Source organism: Salvia miltiorrhiza, chromosome 5 (assembly GCF_028751815.1).
Source record: "Salvia miltiorrhiza cultivar Shanhuang (shh) chromosome 5, IMPLAD_Smil_shh, whole genome shotgun sequence".
Classification (NCBI taxonomy): Eukaryota; Viridiplantae; Streptophyta; class Magnoliopsida; order Lamiales; family Lamiaceae; genus Salvia; species Salvia miltiorrhiza.
In genome coordinates this window covers 34865595-34886979 of record NC_080391.1, presented here as the reverse complement: position 1 = coordinate 34886979, position 21385 = coordinate 34865595, and the positions used below count along the sequence as shown (strand labels likewise).

Sequence of the window (21385 nt, the reverse complement as noted above, 5' to 3'; positions counted from 1 at the left end):
TCTGGTTTGTGGGGTAACTTCGGCGACGGCATATAACCGGCCGAGTTGCTATCTTTTTTGGGTGCTTTTTGGGTTTGGTTCTGCGGTGGGCTCACGGCGACGACATATAACCGGCCGTGCAGCCCACTCTCGTTTCTTTGGTTTGATAGTGCTAACGGCGACGGCGTCTAACCGGCCGTGTAGCTCTTTCTGCGTGGCTTTGTGGCGACGGCGTCTAACCGGTCCTTTGCCTCTTTCCTGTTGTTTTTGGTGGGAGAGAGCCGGGATTGTTTGGGGACGATGGTTAGGCCGGAGTTCCGGAAACTCTCTCTTCCGCTCTTTCCCTCTTTGTTGCTTTTGCTCTCTAGACGGGTACTCTTTTTCCTTTCCATGGTTTTTCCCTTTGGGTTTTCCGTGAAAAGGTTTTAATGAGGCCCGGCCCTTAGTTTGCTTGCTTGTGCTTTCAAGGGTTTTCTTAGGTTTTTTCTTTTCCTTTTTAATAAAATCGCATTTTAATAATAATCAATAACAAATGTATATAAAACACCTGTTTGGAACCAAATGATGCTTCATTAACATAGAATCAAAATAGGTCAAGTGTATTGTTACATATAAGATTGGAGCAAAAAACATCAAAGTTTGGTTCCATGAATAAAATACACATCAAAGTTACATTGCTTAAGTTCCCTCAGTTTCTCGTGTTGGAGCAAATGTTGTGTTGGAAGACCCTACACCAGATGCTATGCTTTCTGTTCTCTGAGACCTTGTGTTGAGACGAGGTGGTATGAAAGTTGCTCGAACACTTCTTGTTGATATCTACATATGGGCAAATATAATCAGTTAAGACAAATGAATTAAGTATGTAGCAAATAAGAAGAGATTCTATGCATAAAGAGGTCATACATTGACATATATATTCCCTGTCCCTTCAGCAACAAAGGCCCCAAGTCCCCTCTCTCATGAGTCATTGAGTGCAAGGTGGAGCTTGGACTAGTGGATGCAGCGGAAGTAGGAGTTGGAGCTGTATTGGCATTAGCTGTCGACATAGGAATGATCTTCGTTGTTCGACAATTTCTACTCGTAGTAGGTCTCTCACTACAAGTGTGAGGATGCTTCTTTGGCCTTCCTCTTGGTCTCTGTAAGAATAACATAATCATAAGAGAAGATATCAAAATGTGGTGACTGATATAACATTCATAATGTGGTATTAATACCATATATGCCTCTTCCCTATCCATAGCTTCATTCTTGCATGACCTTGCATTGTGACCCACTTGGTAACACCTCTGACAGGTCAGTTAAGGGGACTTGGGGCCTTAGTTGGTGAAGGGAGAGGGAATATATATGTCAATGTATGATCTCTTTATGCATAGAATCTCTTCTCATTTGCTACATACTTAATTCATTTGTCTTAACTGATTATATTTGCCCATATGTAGATATCAACAAGGAGTGTCCGAGCAACTTTCATAACACCTCGTCCCAACACAAGGTCTCAGAGAACAGAAAGCATAACATCTAGTGTAGGGTCTTCCAACACAACATTTGCTCCAATACGAGAAACTAAGGGAACTTAAGCAATGTAACTTTGACGTGTATTTTATTCATGGAACCAAACTTTGATGTTTTCTGCTCCAGTCTCATATGTAACAATACACTTGATCTATTTTGATTCTATGTTAATGAAGCATCATTTGGTTCCAAACAGGTGTTTTATATACACTAGCATTTGCACTCGTGCAACGCACGAAAAATATTTTTATATTTTATTATAAATAAAATTGATATTAATTTGATTATTATATAAAAATTCTAAATATAATTAAAAATACTACTCCCTCTGTCCCCAAAATAAGTTCCTCTTTGGGGACGGCACGAGTTTTAAGGAAAAGTGGTAAAGTGTATTGATAGTGGAGAAAATATGTTATAATTAGTATTGGGGGTGGTGAAAAGGTCAAAAAATGTTATAATTAGTATTGTGAGTGGTGAAAAGTAAGAATAAATAAAGTATTATTAGTTGTGGGGTAGTTGTCTAAAAATGGAAAGAAAGAAAGATGAACTTATTTGGAGGACGTCCCAAAAAGAAAAAAGATGAACTTATTTCAGGGACGGAGGGAGTACAATTTAAGATAAATATAATTTAGTTTAATATAAAAATAATAAGGAATAATTTATATTAATAAAAATTGATATTGTAAAAAAAGAAAACAATATAAGTTAAAAGATAATTGAAAAAAAATAAATTTATTCAAAAAAAAGAGGAGAGAGGAGTGAGAATTTTTTTAAGTTTTAATCTTTAAATTAATATAATTTTTTATAATTTAAATCCAATATTTACATAACATATATCCAATTAAAGCTCTTGTCATGATCTTTAATTTGATATGCATATCAAATATTTTATGATTAGTCGAATTTCACAATTTTAAAACATAAATAAAATAGAAAATTAAGAAGTTAAAGGAAAAAAAAGACGTACAACTTATAAATAAACTTTTAATTTTATTCTAACTACAAAATTGCCACTCAATTTTGAAATTGATTTGAAATCAATTTAAAATTGAAAACCCCCTTTTTAATATAGTATAGATTTGTTATTGATTATAGCAGATGGAAATATGAATAACACAATTAAACTCAAAATGGCCATTTTTTCATGCATTTATAATGAAGATAACACTTAAAGGCTGTGTTTGAAAGCCTAGTTAAGGCCTTATTGCTTGCTTAGCTAGGCCTTTTCCTGCGTTTGATAGGAAAGCAACAAAAGGCGAGCAGCTCGAGTTTGAGCACGGGCCCGAGCAAAAACCACTGTTTTCCAACGGAAACACAACCGAGGGTGACCCTCAGTTAGGGAAGCTGGGTGCTACAGTATTCCTTGTTTAAATTTTCGTTGGCATAATTACCCCCAATTCACATCGAAAAATTCAGCTTTTGTTTCGCCGCTCAACAAAAAATTGCTGCTAGATACACGATGGTTTGAGAGAGTTTCTTGGTTGAGAAATTGAGCGAGGCATCGAGAGGGGGAACAGACGAGAGGCGGCGCCCTCAGCCGGACACAGCCTCGCCGACCTCTCCATACCAGCCGACCCCTGCCCTCGGTTGAATTAGAAAAAAAATCTCACCATGAATTTTGAAGAAGATGCCATGATTTTCTTTGGAAAAAAGGTCTAATTTCTCACCTCAAAGTTGTTGCTGCTGCTACTTTTATTCAAACCATCAAAGCCGCTAAATCTGCTATTACTAATGTTCTTGCCAATCAATTCGAGCTCCCAAGTCACAACTTCCGGCCGAGGTCGAAGGCATCGTTTGCGGACTTCAAAATCGAGCCTTTGGAGCTCAAATTCGCAATGTCGGCGGTGAAATTCAGGCAGGAAAGGCTTGATATTGTTGGGGATTCTCTTTCTCCTCCAAATACAAGCAGGAAAGGCTTGAAATCTGATTTCGAAGCTTATGAATCTGATTTTTAGGGTAGTACCCAATTTCGCTCTGAATCTGATTTCGAAGCTTATGTTGCACTTGTTGTGGTTGGTATATTTTCCCCAATGCGTAATTTGTGAATGCGAAATTGCGCTGATTTTTTTGTTTAATTTTGTTGGGTCTGGTCGTGTTTTCTGAATTTTGATTATTTTTGTTCTTCAAATCTATCTATTATATGAAAACACAGTTTGTGGCAATTTAGCAAATAAAACTACATGTAAAGGGCAAATATATTGAAGGCATTCCACGGCATTCTCTTCATTTTATATCCTAAAACTTTCTCCACCATATTTATGCATTCCATAACTACTAAATGAACAACCCACTACACCAATTAACAAATAAACTGCAGCAACCCACTACTAAAAGGCAATAACAAACTGCTACAAAAACAACGTTCAGATTTACAAGTTATAAATACCAAATCATTTTCATTTATCATTTCCCACTTCTCTCTGCACTCATTCCCTGAAAGAATTACACAGTTCAAAGCAATGCACTATTTTATTTCTCAATGTATCAAAGATTGTTCCACTAAATCGGTGTTCTCAAGAAATTGTAGCCGAATTTTTTTTAAAAATTCGCGAACCCACAGGATCACAGCTTCTAAGTATTCAAAATTCGTAGATGGAGAAGGAGAATGAGAAGAAAAAAGGGATGCTTGAAGGCATACATGAGCTACGTGTTGGCTGCTATTTTTAAGGCCATATGGGGGAGCCGAGGCCGGAGAGGCAGACTTCTGGGTGCCTGAGTGGTGCTGCGGCTTCTGTTTTTGAAGGCAGGATGATCCATACGACGATGAGTGATAGGTGAGAGGGATGCGGGGCTACGGAAAATACATAGAGTGAAAGAGAGGTGGAGATGGCGAGTAAAAAAGGCGATGTGGCGTGTTGCGGCTGCTGCTAGAGAAGGCGGCGCGGATCTGTCCATGCGGCGACGAGATGGCCTCAGCGGTTCTGAGAAATGGACGTGAAGAAAAGAAGGGCGGAGAATGGGTGTGCGTGTAGAGTGAAGAAGAAGAAGAGCGCCGACTGAAATTTGGGCGTGAATTTTGGGTTTGAATTAGGGATTCTTTCTTATGTTGTATTTTTATAATTTGGGCTTCAACTAATGGTTAGACTTAATTTAATTATTGCTTTCTTTAATTGCTAGGTTTATGGTTATATTCTTTCTTTTTAGGCCTAATTAATACTTCAAATGAATTTGCTTTAAATTTATGTGTTCGACCATATGTTTGACGTATTTTATTTTTTAAATTGTGTATTTTTTTTACTTACTTAATATATAATAGATTTAATACTTTTTATTTATTAATAATTAAATTTAGGTATAATATTTATTTTATATAAAATTAGAAATTGAAATTTTTTGGGGTGAATGTATATTTTGTATAATTTAATTTTTATATATATAATATGATTGAAGTATAAAAAGTAAACTGAAAAAAATAATTAAATAATATTTTTTTGAGTTTGAGTTTGGTGTAAATAATTGGAGTATAACTAAATAACTAATGCTGTGCCAAGAGAATAATGATGTATGTAATGAAGATTGATTTTTAATATAATTAACGTTTGTTGGTATATTTTATTTTGTTTCATATCTGTTTACCTAATAATTTTATTTTATAATTTATTACTATATCATAACGAGCTTGAATTATTTAATTCGGCCCATTTTAAATTTTCATATCTAAAGAGATTTACGCCCAACAATTTTTTTCTAAAATAATGCTCATCTATCCATTTTTTTATATAAACTTTGATATAGTGTGGTCGATCTATTCATATTACCTCCTTTATATGACGTGTGTATTAAATGAAATTTTCTTCGTATACAATATTATTATTTTTCGTTAAATTAATTTTTAATCTTTTACATAAATATTAAAATATAACTTATATATAATTATTCTATTTTATCTTTATTATTACTTCATATATTATTTTGAGAAATATTAAATAAAATTATTTTAGTAATAGAAAACTTTAAGATATTTTAAATTAAAAAAGTAACTATATTTTAAAATATTTAAAAGACTAATTCCACATATTATTTGTGCCGCATTAGTGCACTTTAGTGAGCATCTAATGTTGAACTTTTGAATAGATGATTCAGTATAATTTAGTATATATATTTAATATTATTCATTCAATTTTTAATCCTTTTTCGTATATATAGTTAATATTTTTTAAAAAAATAAACATAATTATGTGATCAAATTATATAAAATATGATACAGGTATTTACTGAGAGATTACACTCATAGTTTTTATAGCCAAGTATTTATACTTTTTATAGCTACTTATTTATATAAGATAGATGATAGGTTTTCACGTGATAATCAATAAGTATTATTACTCACAAACAAATTTCTCTTTTAAATTGTGATGTAGAATAATATTAATTTAAACGGATAATAATTTTCTCATAGTGGTCCAATGAGCTAATGATAAAAATTATATATATATATATATATATATATATGTGTGTGTGTGTGTGTGTGTGTGTGTGAGTGAGTGATACTAGGTTTAATTCATGCTTAAATAAAAACACAATGAAGTTATAATTAATGTTTAAAATTTTCATATTGTTGTATGCATTAATTTGAAAATATTATTATTCTTACATATGCATATATTATAAAATATATAAAAATAGACTTGGAACAAATAAATTATAATTATTTAAAAAGTCGTATAATTTCGATGCTCGCACGATGCACGGGAGGGCGTACTAGTTTGAGATATGTTACAGTGGTTGATGACATTGGGCGAGGGCATTTCGGCCACTTCACTCACCTGATATTATGCGTGGCCACCTAACACTCAACACCCTTTTACACGGCTCTATAGATGGACTATCAAATACACAACCCATATAGCTTAGAGACCCCAATACAGGTTACATTTTCTTGGGTTTATTTAAATGGGCTTATCCCAACTATGTAATCAAACATGGCCATAATCCAACACATGATACCGAATCTATTACAAAAGTCATAGATAATGCATTAACTATCAACTATCTATCTAAGCATGAATTCAAATACTAACACCAAAAGGACTGAAATGACCACACACTGCACTCAAATTTGTCTCTTATTTGCCTTGTTTGCAGTCTCCAAGATCGAGAGTTCAACTCTAAGACCATGATTCTACTTCAAGAACTCCCCATTTGACTCAGAAATCTTGTAGTACTTGCCTATCCAAAAATTGAGCTTCTTCGGGCAATTTTCAACAACATATCGAGCATCCGAAACAGTTACTTGAGCTTCAGCCCATTGAAAATAATCACACTACAAGAAGAAGGGAATAATTAACTCAATACAGTCAAACAAAGCTTCAAACAACAAAACACCTACAAGAACAAGTGAAATAATGAGCAAAATTAAAAGAATCGAAATGAACACCTACCACGCCTAAGTTACAATTAGAAAAAATTCTCGCCCAGGATTGGCCTTCGTCCTCGAAACAACTTTTTTTGCCGGAGCACCACATTTGCACTTTCGTGAGTATGTGGATGAAAGAAATTAGGCGGAACTTCCGTGAGTATGTGGATGAACCAGATATTTCCAAGCGCTATCGGAACCCTACGAAATTATGGAGGACGAAATGCGAAATGTGAAATAAACCTTAGGAAATGCGAAATTGAAATGGGAAATGAAGCAAAGTTTAAAATTTAAACCTAATTTTGTAAATTGAAACAAAACGACGTCGTTTACACCTAAAAAAAGGGGTAATTGCCTGTAAATCCATAATGTTTTCCCGGATTTGGTTTTTGCTCACAATTTCAAAAATCGACTTCTAAATCCATAATCTTTTGTCTTTGTCTCAAATTTATCCGGTGACCGATTTTTTCTTACGTTGACGCTAGCAATGACACGGTGTTAACCAGAATTGACACGGTGGCACATTTATGACAGGTGGAAAAAAATTTAAAAATAAAAATAAAAAATCCACATCATTATCTTCCCCAACCTCTCGCACTCCAAAATCCTAATTTCCCCTTCCCCCACCCGCCGCCGCCGCCCTCTCACCCCTGAACCTCTCCTGTCTCCTTCTTCTCCGGCTAACACTCAAATAGAAATTCACAGACCACGCACACACAGTCCATGGCGGTCTCCTTCCCCATCTCCCTCGATCGGTCTCTCTCTCACACTTTCTTCTCAGTATCAGTCGCCGCAGTTCAAATTTCAAACGACAACGCCACCTCCCTTGAAAGCCCCTCTGATATCTGACTTAGAGCAAAGACTGTGAGGACGCCACCACCGGATTTAGGAGGGAGGTGGCACAAGGAGAAATTGAAGGCCAAGGCAGTGAGGGTGGGGAGCCAGTCAAAGGTGGAGACCCGCTTGATGGCGTCGGATCAAACGTAGTTGATCTGTGCGTCCTCAATTTGATGGAGCACGTGAGCCCACGTGTTGATGGTGCAATGAAAGAAGTTGACCTTGGAGAGCTCAATCGGGTTAGGGCTGGATCCGGAGCCGAAGAGGGAGAAGTGGCGTTGATGGTGCAGAGGAAGAAACCGACCTTGGAGAGCTCAAATGGGTCGGGGCTGGATCCGGAGCCGAAGTGGGTGACGTTGAACTCAAGCTGACCTCAGTGGTGAAGCCGCTGGGGCGGGCAGAGAAGAGTAGCTCCTAGGCGGCGATGCGGTGGAGGCTACGCCAGTGAGGATTGTAAGCAGACTAGAAGAGGTGGAGAGATGTGAGAAGAGGCAGGCGAGAAGAATGAAAGAGAGCCAAGAAGAAGGAGAGAGAAGCAGCCGATTGCAGGCGCCGGTGGTGGTGGCTGCGGTAAGGGGCGGCGCCAACGACAGGGGGTGGCGCAGCGGGTGGTGGGAGAGGAATTATGGTTTTGGAGTGGAGGAGGTTGGGAAAGATGATGATGTGAATTTTTTTATTTTTATTTTTTATAATTTTTTTCCACATGTCATGAATGTGCCACCATGTCAATTCAGGTTATGACCGTGTCATTTTCAGCGCTGGCGTAAGAAAAAATTATTCACTGGATAAATTTGAGACAAAAATAAAAGGTTATGAATTTAGAAGTCAATTTTTCAAATTGGGAGTAAAAATCAATTCCGGAAAAATGTTATGCATTTACAGACAATTACCCCTAAAAAAACGATGTCCTTTCATGTGTTGGACGGTGAAATAAGTACTGCCACATAGGATCCACATTAGCATCAAATTAGGGAAAATTCAATTTGAAGGAAAATTGAAACACTAGCAAACTTCATGATTAAAATTGTAAATTTCAAAGTTCATGTGCAGAATGAAAAAGTGACCAAAGTTGTGTATTTTGGTACAATTAACCCATATTTGAAATTGATACAATCCCTTCTTTTTTTTTTTTTTTTTATATCAAACACTGCAAAATCCATTTGACTTTGGTAGTATTTTTTAGAGTATTTCACGTGATTTAGAAGGTGTTTTGATTGAGCTTATAAGCTCTTACAAATAATTTATAAGTTATTTATGAGCTTATAAGCCCTTTCAAAGTTTTTGACAAAATAAATTTCTAAAAAGCTTAAAAGCTGTAAAAATAAGTTATAAGAGCTTAATAAGCTCCTAAAAAAATAAGTTCATCCATCACAACTTATTTTCTCATTTTCTTATAAGCAATACTTATTTTACAAAAATAATTCAACTATAATTTTTTTTTCATCATGTAGCATTCTAATTGCATATCTTTTCGATTTTCTCTCTATAAGTAAAAATTCTCTCTTTAACTTATAAGTTCAATTGTCTAAACACTTTGACAACTTATAAGCTATTATAATACTATATCTTATAAATTGTTGAAACACCTTATAAGCTTTTTAAAATAAGCTTTAACCAAACACCCTCTTAATATATTATCTTTTTAGATAACCATTTTACATTATACTCACCTCGTCCATTAAAAATAATCTTAAAAAGGAATAATACTAATCTTCATAAAAATAATTAAATGCATTGTGAGTGGAGAAAAACTCTCAATAAAAAATAATAATATTAATAATGATAATTAATTATATTGTGAGCAAAGAAAATAACTATAATGTGATAGAAAGAATAAATAAGTAGATATATTGACAATAATAAGTTGTAGAGTATTGTTTAAAAATGAAAAATGTAACTAATTTTCATGGACATTTCAAAATGACAAAAGTAAAATATTTTGTAGATGGGGGAAATACTCTCTTCATCATGAGAAGTTTGAGAAATTTTTTTCGACACAAATTTTAAGAAGTTAATTATTTGTGTATTAAATGTGGTAGGTGAATAAGTGAATATAGGGAAAAACTTTTACTATATAAGAAAAATGCTCAAGCTTTGCGAAACAACCCGAAAAAAAATACTGCTCAAACTTCACGGGACGAAGGAAGTATTAAATATGAACTCACACATCTTTACATTATATTTTTACTCTTATAAATAAGGGTTAATTGCATATAAATCACTGAACTTTCAACAAATTCTCATTTTGCGCATGAACTTTAAATTTTTTATTAACATTACTCAACTATTGATTTCTCCTCATTTTGCATATTTGCCCATTTTTCTCCTAAACTTTGGGTCTGAAATGATGTCGTTTCCATTCAACTATACATTACAACGTCAGTTCTATTTTTTCGTATGGTCATATTTATGCTACGCAAGCATATTCATGTCAAGGGAGTATATTTATGCCATGTCACCACGATGAAAAATGGACAAATATGCAAAATAAGAAGAAATTAGTAGTTAAGTAATTCTAATAAAGATTTTAAAATTTATATGCAAAATGAGAATTTGTTGAAAGTTAAGAAATTTATATGCAATTAACCCCATAAATAAGAGCACCCGCAACGCGGGTACTCGAGTGGGTACTCGAGGAGAGGGAGCCGGTCGAGGAGCGCGATGCGGGGGGAGCTCCTCGAGGAGTTCTCGAGTTATCGGGTATGCTCGAAGGGGGGAATGGATGGCGCGTGCAATGCACGCGCCCAATTAAAAAAAAAAGGAAAAAATTGGAAAATTCGAATTTTATTCGAATTTTGACTGCACCTCCTCGATTTGCGCACCTTTGACCGACCGTTTTCAATTTTTTTTTCCTTCTTCTCCTCTTTAAAAAACCCCACCTTCTCCCCACCATCTTCACACCTCTTCTTCTCCAATTTTCTTCTCCTCCATTTATCAACAATACAATTTTCTCCGTCATGGATCCACGCAACCCTTTCTACGATCCAAATTGGTGCCCCGATCTCTCCTCCGATTATCATCCCGATATGGGAGGAATCAACTTGGAGGAGAGCCCGCCCGAGGAGGAACCGGTCAGTGCACAACAGAGTGTCTCCCCACCAAAGAAAGGCGGCCGGAGGAAGGAAATGGCCACCAAAATCAAGCACGACAAGGCCGCTAGGTACCGTCATACGTATGCTCCCGAGCATACGGATCTCATCGTCCAAATTTGGGCAGAGGAGACCAACGACTCGATCCGTGGGACGGATCAGAAGGGAGAGGCATATTGGGGCCGAATCCGACGCACATGACGGACGCACAACGTGCATTGCACGCGTCCATGGTCGCCGACGGATAAGAAGGGAGAGGCAAATTTTTATGTATTTTTTTTATGTTTTAAGTAATTTTAAATTTTATGTTTAATCCAGTATTTAACTATTACAAAAATATGCTATTTAAATTATGCAATAAAATTTAAATGAAAAACATAAAATCAAAACTAATATTATCAAGTAGGCTATCAAGGAACCCCAATGCAGCACTACCTACTCAATAACACAAACACTATCAAGTAGGCTATCAAGGTACCCCCATTGCGGATGCTCTAATCGTGCAAAAAAAAAGTAAAGACAGCTGGGACAAAAGAAGTACATTACCATAGGAAAGAAGTAATAAAAAAGCTAACACATTACCATATGAAAAAAAGAAGTAATAAAAAGCTAACACATTACCATATGAAAAAAAAAAAAAAAAACCGCACATTTGAGTGGTACAAAATAAATTTCATCGAAATGTTATCTTACATAGAAATTTCTGGTAGAATAAACTAAAGACCAACGATGTTTTGAGTTGAGGCTTGTACGGACTCAGTAGCATATTCTTGATCAGTCTAGTATATTCTCCGCAAAAGACTGGCTTAGTTTTAAACATGAAGCCAGCGTAGTTTCATAGCTGCATGTTGTTCATGGATATTAAAAAGTTATACTAACTTCTCCTACATACCATTTCGGAATCTCAAGAGCTTGCAACCACATCCCATCTCCATATTGTTCCATCTTCACAGCAGCAGAGAATAGTGCTGCACCCACATGGATATAAATGGCTTACTCGCTCCAACGTCGTGTAAATTATAGAGAGAAAGAAAAGTGGGATCAGGAGTTCATACCTTCCATCAAAAGACATAGCGGTTAATCTAATCGGAGATTTCGACTGGACATGGGATAATCTGAGAATGCATGCAGCAAATGTGTAAGAAGCTATAGGAAAGAAAGCGAGCAGGGCAAGCCAAGGAGACAGACCTTGCAATGAGAACCGGAGGGTTAGATTGAACTTCCCACACATATATCTTCCCTTCCCTATTCCCTGAAAACAGCAAATAAAGAATACGAGGATGAAGGAACAGCTGTAGCTTGGCTACTTTTATTTTATACTTATTTCATTGTGGTCCTTCACTCTTGTACTCAAAAGTCCATGAACAGTATGGCAGAATGATGGGGATTACCTACTGCTGCTGCCTTGTAATGGAAATCACAAGAAAACTTTATAAACCAAATATCACACTCGGGAACAGGATACTTTTGGAGGATGTCAACCGTACCCTGAAAAGAACTCATCAAGCTGTGTAAGCAATCATACCATCTATGGCGAAAAGATCATTCAAGATCATATTTAAGCATGCAGATCTGAACACAACAGTAAGCTTGAAAATGTTCATTCTAACCTCTCCAGGAGATTGTTCTTTCATTTTTGGTTCCCATAGTACAAGTTCATTATCAACACTCTGCAAATACGAAACAAATTATCACCATCCAAGCTTAAAAATTGCTAACCCATAAGCGAATGAAAAGCAACATGGCATATAGAATAATTAAGGTCGCACAGTCCTGTTTAAACTTCAGGCAGTAGATCCCTATATTTTGCTTCCTGAGTATTTCCAGAGTATATTTTCATGCAAATAGTACCATTTTGGTGGAGTATGAAAAAAATAAGTGTAATCGGAGAAGTGAGCACAACAACCAGTTAAAGAATGAAGGGAAAGAAAGCAGAAAAAAAGAAACTAGTCTTCCTTGCTTTTATGATATTGAACAGATGAGTGAGTGGCAAAAGTACTATTATGATGAGAAGTTAAACTCAAGCTAATTCTTTTGCCAAGGCATTGTGATTATTTACCTTAGAGAGCATAAAATCACCAATCCACCGGTTGCAGTCAACATAATTTGTATGTACTGATGCAATAAATATCTGAAAAAATGAAAAAGAGCCGGCAGGTGAAGCACAACAGCTTTATGCATTCAGCATGATAGATATCAGGCATGGAAGACTAAGAAGATAATGAAAAGAAGAATAAACAAAGACTAACTGGGAACTGGACATATTTTGTTGGAAATTTGGAAGGTAGGTCTGTCCAAGTAAATGATTTCTCTACGTATGTCCAAAATTCTGCAAGAAGTTTACTAATAAATCAAACCAATATCACACCATGCAGAGAATAATCCACAGTAGACCACGAGCTTCAATGACAATAAGGCATTTGTTGATAAATTGTTGATCTACAAGGGAAACACAAACTTAGCTTACAGTGAATAAAATAATGAGCAGTATTGAAAACAATCCAGTTTCCATACTTGTAAGCCAAAGCTTCATCTTTTTGCCAGGAATAAGAAAATTAAATAGCAAACCACAAAATGACCATATTTAATACAGGTACAAGCAAATGGAGCAGATTGCATTGCTGATTAATTGTTAGTAAAATACATAGCCAGTGAAACACAAAAAGTGAAAGCATCTAGGCTTGTAAGGAAGTTAACTGATCTCAGAACGTGCAAAAGGAAGTTAAATGATCTCAGAAGGTGCAACGATGCAGCTAAACATCACAAAACAACCCCTCTGAAACGCATCACATTTATCAATTGAATAGACAAGAAAAAAACACAGCACCCCCTTACCTTTCATTGACCAGATCTTGACAGTGTTATCCATTCCACAGCTTGCGATGCGGTAAATGTCAGAGGGGTGGAAGTCCTATATTAGCGGTGACCCATGAAAAGTAAGATACTTCCATATTCCGAAAAATATGACCTCCCAAAGAAAGAAAAACAAGAGAAATATAACGAGAGAAGGTATGATGTTATAGCATACCACACTAAGAACTTCATTGCGATGGCCACCTGCACCCGCAAATATCAAAATACATATCCCAGTATGAATATTCCACAGGCGCACAGATTCATCCTGATTCATTTCTTGGGTTAAAAAATTTCTATGAAAGTAAATACCAAAAAGACCCAGTCATTCCTCCTATTCTGAGAGATGGTACGAATAATAGAAGATTGAGATTCACAGACTCAATGCTAACACAAGCAGGTGTAAGCAAAAACAAAAATATCACTCACTTTGCTCGCTGACACAACAAGGGATGGTTTCAGAGGCTGAGTCCGAATTTCATTAATAGAATCCCCATGACCAACGAAACTCTGCAGACATTTGAATTAGGACAAAACAAGAGAAAAATTATACCCTGTGGCTGTAACATTGCTTCCTCAGCAAATTTTTCTGCCAAACATAAGGGCATAAGATCCCAAAAGCTTAAAAGAAGAAAATGAAGCATCCATCTATATTCCAAATAGACAAGGACAACCACAAATCAATAAGAATAAAGCATTACAACTACTAAAACAATGTTTAAGCCTGTTTCCTAATCCTGTATTCCACATGTTCAGCATTCAAGATTCAGAAGCAGATCAACATTTAGCTTTCAAGCAAAACTACCTTGTATATCTTCTCACTGCCAGTATCGATAACACGGATGATTCCATTAAGCCCTCCAGCCACCAAAAATGGCGTTCCATCAATATTGCAAGCCCAACTGACTGTGTAGAAAGATTCATCCTTCTGATCTACGTAGCAAACACAATAACACATACTGTCTGAGAAAATGCATCTTCAGCTAAAAAAACTCAAAAGATGAATAAAATAGAAGCTTAAATTTGTTTACATCTTCATCAATGTAGGATTGCAGCACAGCTATAACACCACCCTCCAGACACTGGTAGACAGTCACCTAAACATAATAACCATGAAGAGAATATCACCAATTCTCCTGATTTACATCAATAATGCGAGAGAGAGAGTAGATACGCGATTGCCGCCGGCGGTGGCGAAGGCGTTGAAGTAGCGGGAATCGATGAAGTTGAAAACGACGGCGTAAATGGGGCGTTTGCCTTCCTGAAGCCTATTAGTGACCCTGTACTCCCGCTTCTTCGACGGCGTCAGCGATCCCGCCACCGCCTCGCAACCCAACGGAATCCGAGCCATCGGCCGCAGGGTTTGTGTTTCGGCTTCGGGTCTTCAACACAGCCACTGGAGTTGTCTTCGACATTTTGAACCTAAAGTCGTTGTTTCACCCACTAAAATGAAACGCGCTTTCTTTGCGGCGACGAGGACAAAATGATTATAAGGGGTGTATTCAATTTGGATTCTATAGGATTCTTTTGGATTTTAGAAATATAAAGGTATTCAATTTAGATTCTTAAAAATCTTTTTTTTTTGAAACAAGAAGGAAGAAATATATTACGAATAATCGGACATTACAATATCAAGAAGCCAATCCAGAAAATCGGCCTTCCAAATAATAACATCAGAAGAAGCAAAAGAATGCCGAGCAAGCTCATGAGCCGCACGGTTAGCCTCACGGCGCATATGGATAAAATCCAAAACGACATGATGGCGAACATGAGCAAACACTTCCCATAAATCATCACAAAGAGAGTCTGTCCCTTGATTTTTATCCGAAAGAACGTGCACAATAGTGAGCGAGTCAGAAAAAATCACCATTGGGCCGATGTCATTTTCCAAACAAGTGCCAACTGCAAGCAAAAGGGTGTGGAGCTCTCCCAAGAGTACCGACTCTGTAAACCCAAAAGTTTGACAACCGGCCAAGATAGTCTTCCCATGGCAGTCCCGAATAATAAAACCCATCCCGGAACGCAAACCATCCTCCCGAAAGGCGACATAAACATCAAGACGGAGGACACCCTCCGGAGGCGGGTACCACTGCCTCGATCCCTCATCGGGAAGGATCTTGTTCTCAAGAAGGACCTGGGATATGGCTGAATGATAGGACTCCAACAAACGATCACCAACGCATAGATTCAATTCAGCCCCCTCAGATTTCGCGCCATGTTTCTTGTCACATAAGAACTTCCAAACAAGCCAAAGGAAAAAAAAAACCATCTTTGTGAACCATTCTTGCCTTTTTCCTTGTGTACCACCTGGGAAAGATCCAGCAAATTCAGAGATTTATGTGGCTGGATAACCTCCCATAGATCAGTATCTTTCCACGCACTCTTGACCTCATCGCACCAAATCAGCCCATGTACCGTAGTTCCCCACTCTCGTCTACACCAATGGCAAATAGGAAGAGAAGGCACATGATGCTTCGCCAAATTAGCGTTCATGGCTATCATATCGTGTGTAGCTCTCCAGGCAAAGTGGTGAATCTTCGGTGGCACATGAAGTGACCAGAAAACCTTCCACCATTTGTTCATATGATTCGATGAAGTCTCTGTTGGCGGATCATAGAAGCTCGTGGCACAAAGGTAGCCCGACTTCACACTGTATAACCCCTTCTCGTCATGATTCCAGAACCGAGAATCCATTTTATCATCATTCGGTAATTCTATCGAACAGATGGCCTTCACTAAAAAATCAGGAAACAAAGCTGCCAACTTATCAAGATCCCAGGCTTTCGGTTCTGAAAAAAAATCTGCCACTCGTAGAACATCAGCCCCCTCAAACGAGCCCACACTATCTGCTAAAAAATTGCATCCCAGAATCCATTTATCGTTAAAAGCAAGCACCATCTCACCATTTCCCACTCTCCATCTCAACCTAGGGATGTCAAAAAAGCCCGAAACCGACGGGTCGACCCGAATAAACCGATAAAAAAGGTGGGTTAGGGCTGAAAATTTTTAGCCCGAAAAAAATTTAGCCCGAATGGCCCGAACCGAAAATAGCCCGAGCCCGATAGGGTTGGCCCGAAAATCGGGTGGGTTGGCCCGATTAACCGAACACATTCTTAATAATTGATTTTTAAACTTTAATACTTTACTTTTTAATTCAATAATAACATTTTGATGCTTGTAGAATATGTTTCGATTTTTTTCAACGGTTAATAACAAACATCTATGATATAAAAGTCAAAGAAAGATAGTCATTTATATTAAATCTATATACAATTTTTATCAAAACAAAATTAAAGTTAGATATTATGTAAACTTATGTTAAAAAAATATTAATTTTTGTATATAAAATAAAGCGAATTGTCTTGATTTAAAAAATACGACATATTTTTATTAAAAGAATATGATTATTTATATATAAAAAAAATATATAAAAAAATCGTAAAACTTGCGGGCCCGAACGGGCCAGCCCAAAACCGAGTGGGTTAGGGCTAGGGTCGAAAAATTTTAGAGGTGATACTAGCTTTCATAATGTCACTATCACGATAGTACCTTTGCTTCAGAACACGGGCGAGCAGAGACTCCGGATGTTTAATAAGTCGCCAAATCTGTTTGGCAAGAAGAGCTTGATTAAATTCTACAAAACGCCGAAAGCCAAGGCTTCCTTCAGATTTTGCAGCACAAAGCTTCTCCCAACGAGCCCAATGAAGCTTTTTTCTTTTAGCATTATCTCCCTACCAAAACTGAGCACAAGCTTTCTCTAAATCAGCACAAACACCCACCGGGAGACGAAAACAAGCCATAGCATAAGTTGGGATGGATTGAATGACCGATTTGATCAACATTTCCTTTCCCCTAGCAGAGAAAAGCTTAGTATCCCATTCCTCAAACTTCTTCACGACTCTATCTCTCAAGTACTCAAAGTGAATCTTTTTTTACCTTGGAATAAAAGTTGGCAGCCCCAGATAGACCGCGTGTCCTGCCGTTTCTCGAATACCCAGCACAGTTGTAATAGTATCAATAGAAGTCGATCGCTTGCATATTGGGACTAAAGCAAATAGTTGATTTGTCAAGATTGATGGTTTGGCTAGAAGCCTTTTCATACTTCTTTAAAGCCTCACTCAAACTGTTAGCACCCAAATCATTAGCTCAGAAAAAGATAAGACTATCGTCCGCGAAAAAAAGATTAATGATCGAAGGACAATGTCGGGCCATAGTAATCCCACTAATCAAACCTTGATTCTCATAGCCTTTAAGGAGATAAGAAAACCCTTGCGCACAAATCACAAATAAGAACGGAGAAAGTGGGCATCCTTGTCGTAACCCACGAGACGGAATTAGTGAGCCAAAAACTTTACAATTGATAATAAAGGAGAATTCCACCGTGCTCACACACTGCATAATCATATCGATCAAGTGTGGTGGAAATCTTAAAACGCCCATCATCACCTGTAAGAATCGCCACTCCACTCTGTCATAGGCCTTGGACATGTCAAATTTAGCAGCCGCGTAACCTTCATCCCCTTTGTTTTTGTTTCGAAGCCAGTGTAGACACTCATATCCAAGAATGATATTATCTGATATCAAACGGCCTGGGACAAAAGCACTCTGAGAATCATCAATCACCCACCTCAACACTCCACGCAGCCTATTAGCAAGCACCTTCGCCACCAGTTTATAAGAGGTATTGCATAAACTGATAGGCCTAAAAAACTTCATCTCTTTCGGCGCTTTAGTATTGGGGATAAGAACAATATGTGTTTTATTCCACTGTTTGATGTTGTCTTTCCCATTAAGAATCCGAAGCACGTCCGTGGTAACAGCATCACCTATTTCTCCGCAAAACTTATGGATGAAAAAAGGTGGAAAGCCATCCGGGCCTGGAGCTTTGTGTGGGTGCATTTGGAACATAGCTTTTCGAACTTCCTCAGGTGAAAAAGGTATTGACAAATCGGCACGCGGATTGTCACCCAGAAATCTCGGACAAGTATTTGTGACTTCCTCAATACAGCTCAGGGAAGACGAGCTGGAAGAAAATAGCTGGGCGAAATAATCCTCAACAATATTCGCCATCTCATCTTCCTTGACCACTTCTGTCCCGTCATCCTTCAGAAGACATTTTATCGTGTTCTTTTTATGCCGCTTATTTGCAAAGGCATGAAAGAACTTCGTGTTGCGGTCACCCAAACCCAGCCAGTTGGCTCGCGATCTTTATTTCCAGTGAAGTTCGTCTGCCTCCATTAATTTCTCAATCTCTTTCGTGAGCTTTGTCAAATCAGCATGAAAATTCTTTGAACTGACTTTATACTTTAGAAGAGCTGCCCTCTTATCTTTCAGTGCTTTGAGCTTCTTTGAGATCTTGTCAAAGTTATGTGTTGCCCAAGATTCCAGAAAACGTTGACAGCCTTTGAGACGGTCATGGAGGGCTTGACCCCCATGCATACCCCACTCTGTTAAGAGATCCGCAGCAAAATGTTTATCTAAGAGCCATTTTTGTTCAAAGAAAAACCTTTTAAAACCTTTCCCCGGGACCAAATTATCAGCTCTAACCGAGAAGGATAGTAAGAGCGGATTATGATCTGAGCAATGTGGATCCAGCGCACGAACGGTGCTCAGAGTGAACTTGTCTTCCATCAACCGATTACACAGGAAACGATCTAATTTCAGGAAACGGGCGTCAACTTCCTTCCTCTGGTTGTACCATGTAAAGTTGGAATCACATGGCACAGACTTAAAACCGCAAAACTGAATAGCGTTATTGAACTCGCTCATTTGCGCCCATGGCCGTCGACACCAATAACAACAATCATCACTTTTTGTAACTTCGTTGAAATCACCACCCATCAACCACGGAGCATCCATAATACCACTGCAAGCGAGCTTTTTCATAAGAGACCATGAATGTTTCCTGTTTTGGACTTTCGGGTTGCCGTAAAAACCTATAAACCGCCACACCACGTCATTGTATTCAACAACACAATCAATATGTCCTTGAGAGAAACTACTAATAGAAGCAGAGCAAGGATGTTTCCAAAACAAAATAAGGCCCCCACTAGCGCCTTTAGAATCTACAACGAATTGTCCATCAAAATGTAAAGAAGATCTCCACCAGTTGGCCTTACAAGCATTAACCTTTCTCTCACAGATGAGCAACAGACATGGGGAGTAGCCGGAGACAAGTCGGCGTAACTCATGGAATGCCCGGGAGCTCCCCAACCCCCGAGCATTCCAGCATATAACATTCATGGCGATCGGCGGGGCTGCTCAGCAGCCGCCGCCGTTGAATCATCACTCAAGTCGTTCACATCCTGGGACATTAAACCTGAAATAGTAGCTTTTTGTTTTTTTCGACCACCTGGCCCAATCACTGTTCTTTGTCGCTTTGTACCAGTATTTCCATCATTATTTTCTTCCTCTTTGGTGCTGACAGGTCTAGAAGCACTGCTCGAGGCTCTCGCCATTCTCTTCCATCATTTTCCATGTGGGTTGGATTTAGCTTTTGCCGAAGAAAGAGTTGTATGATTTCCTGCCATTCATTCCTTTTTCCTTTGGGTCCCAACCTCTGAGTTCCCCAATGATGTAGGAGTATGCTCTTTATTCCCCACATCCATATTCGACTTATCAGAAGAGGTAAACGAAACCGTTTCAGTCGCCTCATCTATAATCGCCATATCCACGCCCTGTATTTCCAAGGTAACCTTCTCCACCACCATATCCTCCAAATTCCCATTCAATGTCCCTTTCTTTCCATCTACCTCCTCTTTATTCCCTCTGTGATCAGTAGTAGTAGTGTCTTTCTTCCCTTCTAGAGCAGCAAATTTCTGGGCTTGAGGCTCTGGGATATCGCCTCGCGGAGGGGGCGTAAGTCCAAGTTGATTTCTCACGGGAAATCCAGGGGGGCACCCAAAGTAGTCTGAGAGCTCAAAGTGGGAAATGTATTTCGTCGATAATCATTCCCACGTCCCGCTTTAAGCCAATTACCGAAACTAGGATTGATTTTCTTCTCTTCGTCCACATCACATGCTCTCATGTAATGTCCCAATTTCCCACAAGCGAAAAAGAAATGGTCTGGTAGCTTCTCATAAAGAACCAAAATAATCTCTTTCGTATCACTACCTTCAATCTGTAAGGGGACACATTTAACCAATGGTTCGTCAATAGACCGATACACTTTTACACGGGCATAGCGTCCCACATATGAACTCCTTGATTATCATCAATTTCCCTCACATGTCCTACTTGCTCACCAATCCGACGAATAATATGATGATCCATATATGCAATCGGCAAATTGTGAAGTTGAATCCATATCGAGATATGATCAAACTTAGTATTGAGCGCCGAATTTGCAGCATCAACTTTTTGGAGTATCATAAGTTCGTTGAAAAAGTGCCACGGTCCTTCCGAAACCATACATTCTCTGTCGGCTTCCAAGTCCACAACTAGCGCAAAAATATTCCTTCCGATAATTTCAAATTCCATAGTACCTTTGGGCTTTAGAAGATTGGGGAGATGGTCTTTGAGAGTGTCACGATTAACAACTCTATTTGAAATTTTTTTGCCCAGGATCATCTTCTCCACTTTAATTTGACCCTAGCCTTATCAGCAGCCGTAATTGCAACAACTTTAGAACTTCCAGAACTTGATAACCGTAACTCCGTTACACGTCTCGCAACCTCGTCCGGATCCATGATGCGAGAAAAACATGAAAACAAAGAAAAGCAGCAATCTCAACTGTAGATTGAGATGAAAACACCTTCCT

The 21385-nt window shown here is 38.0% G+C and overlaps 3 protein-coding genes across 3 annotated transcripts; all 3 read right to left on the bottom strand.

Moving 5' to 3' along the window:
* Positions 1–568: 568 nt before the first annotated feature.
* Positions 569–1396, bottom strand: LOC130986971 (uncharacterized). The gene is made up of 3 exons (XM_057910522.1): positions 1194–1396; positions 883–1115; positions 569–795 (listed from the first exon to the last, which is right to left on the bottom strand). The coding sequence occupies exons 1-3, from the start codon at positions 1215–1217 to the stop codon at positions 720–722; spliced, it is 333 nt and encodes a 110-aa protein (XP_057766505.1). The 5' UTR covers positions 1218–1396; the 3' UTR covers positions 569–719.
* Positions 1397–11405: 10009 nt separating this feature from the next.
* Positions 11406–15047, bottom strand: LOC130986970 (polycomb group protein FIE1-like). The gene is made up of 13 exons (XM_057910521.1): positions 14801–15047; positions 14658–14723; positions 14432–14554; positions 14056–14136; positions 13802–13894; positions 13609–13684; positions 13023–13102; positions 12833–12904; positions 12384–12443; positions 12165–12261; positions 11962–12025; positions 11829–11888; positions 11406–11741 (listed from the first exon to the last, which is right to left on the bottom strand). Exons 1-13 carry the CDS (start codon positions 14975–14977, stop codon positions 11678–11680), a joined length of 1113 nt encoding a protein of 370 aa, XP_057766504.1. The 5' UTR covers positions 14978–15047; the 3' UTR covers positions 11406–11677.
* A 3787-nt stretch (positions 15048–18834) lies between these two features.
* LOC131025841 (uncharacterized) lies at positions 18835–19869 on the bottom strand. Its single transcript, XM_057955626.1, has one exon. It carries the CDS (start codon positions 19867–19869, stop codon positions 18835–18837), a length of 1035 nt encoding a protein of 344 aa, XP_057811609.1.
* Between the last annotated feature and the right edge of the window lie 1516 nt (positions 19870–21385).

Coding starts and splice junctions, on each gene's coding strand:
- LOC130986970 (XM_057910521.1), bottom strand. CDS start 14,977: ATGGCTCGGATTCCGTTGGGTTGCGAGGCGGTGGCGGGATCGCTGACG. Junction 13,895..14,055: donor TTGTTGTGTCAGCGAGCAAA/GTGAGTGATATT, acceptor GAAATGAATCAG/GATGAATCTGTGCGCCTGTG. Junction 11,742..11,828: donor GCTATGTCTTTTGATGGAAG/GTATGAACTCCT, acceptor ATGTGGGTGCAG/CACTATTCTCTGCTGCTGTG.
- LOC131025841 (XM_057955626.1), bottom strand. CDS start 19,869: ATGAATGTTATATGCTGGAATGCTCGGGGGTTGGGGAGCTCCCGGGCA.
- LOC130986971 (XM_057910522.1), bottom strand. CDS start 1,217: ATGGATAGGGAAGAGGCATATATG. Junction 1,116..1,193: donor ATAGGGAAGAGGCATATATG/GTATTAATACCA, acceptor TTATTCTTACAG/AGACCAAGAGGAAGGCCAAA. Junction 796..882: donor CAGGGAATATATATGTCAAT/GTATGACCTCTT, acceptor GCCCATATGTAG/ATATCAACAAGAAGTGTTCG.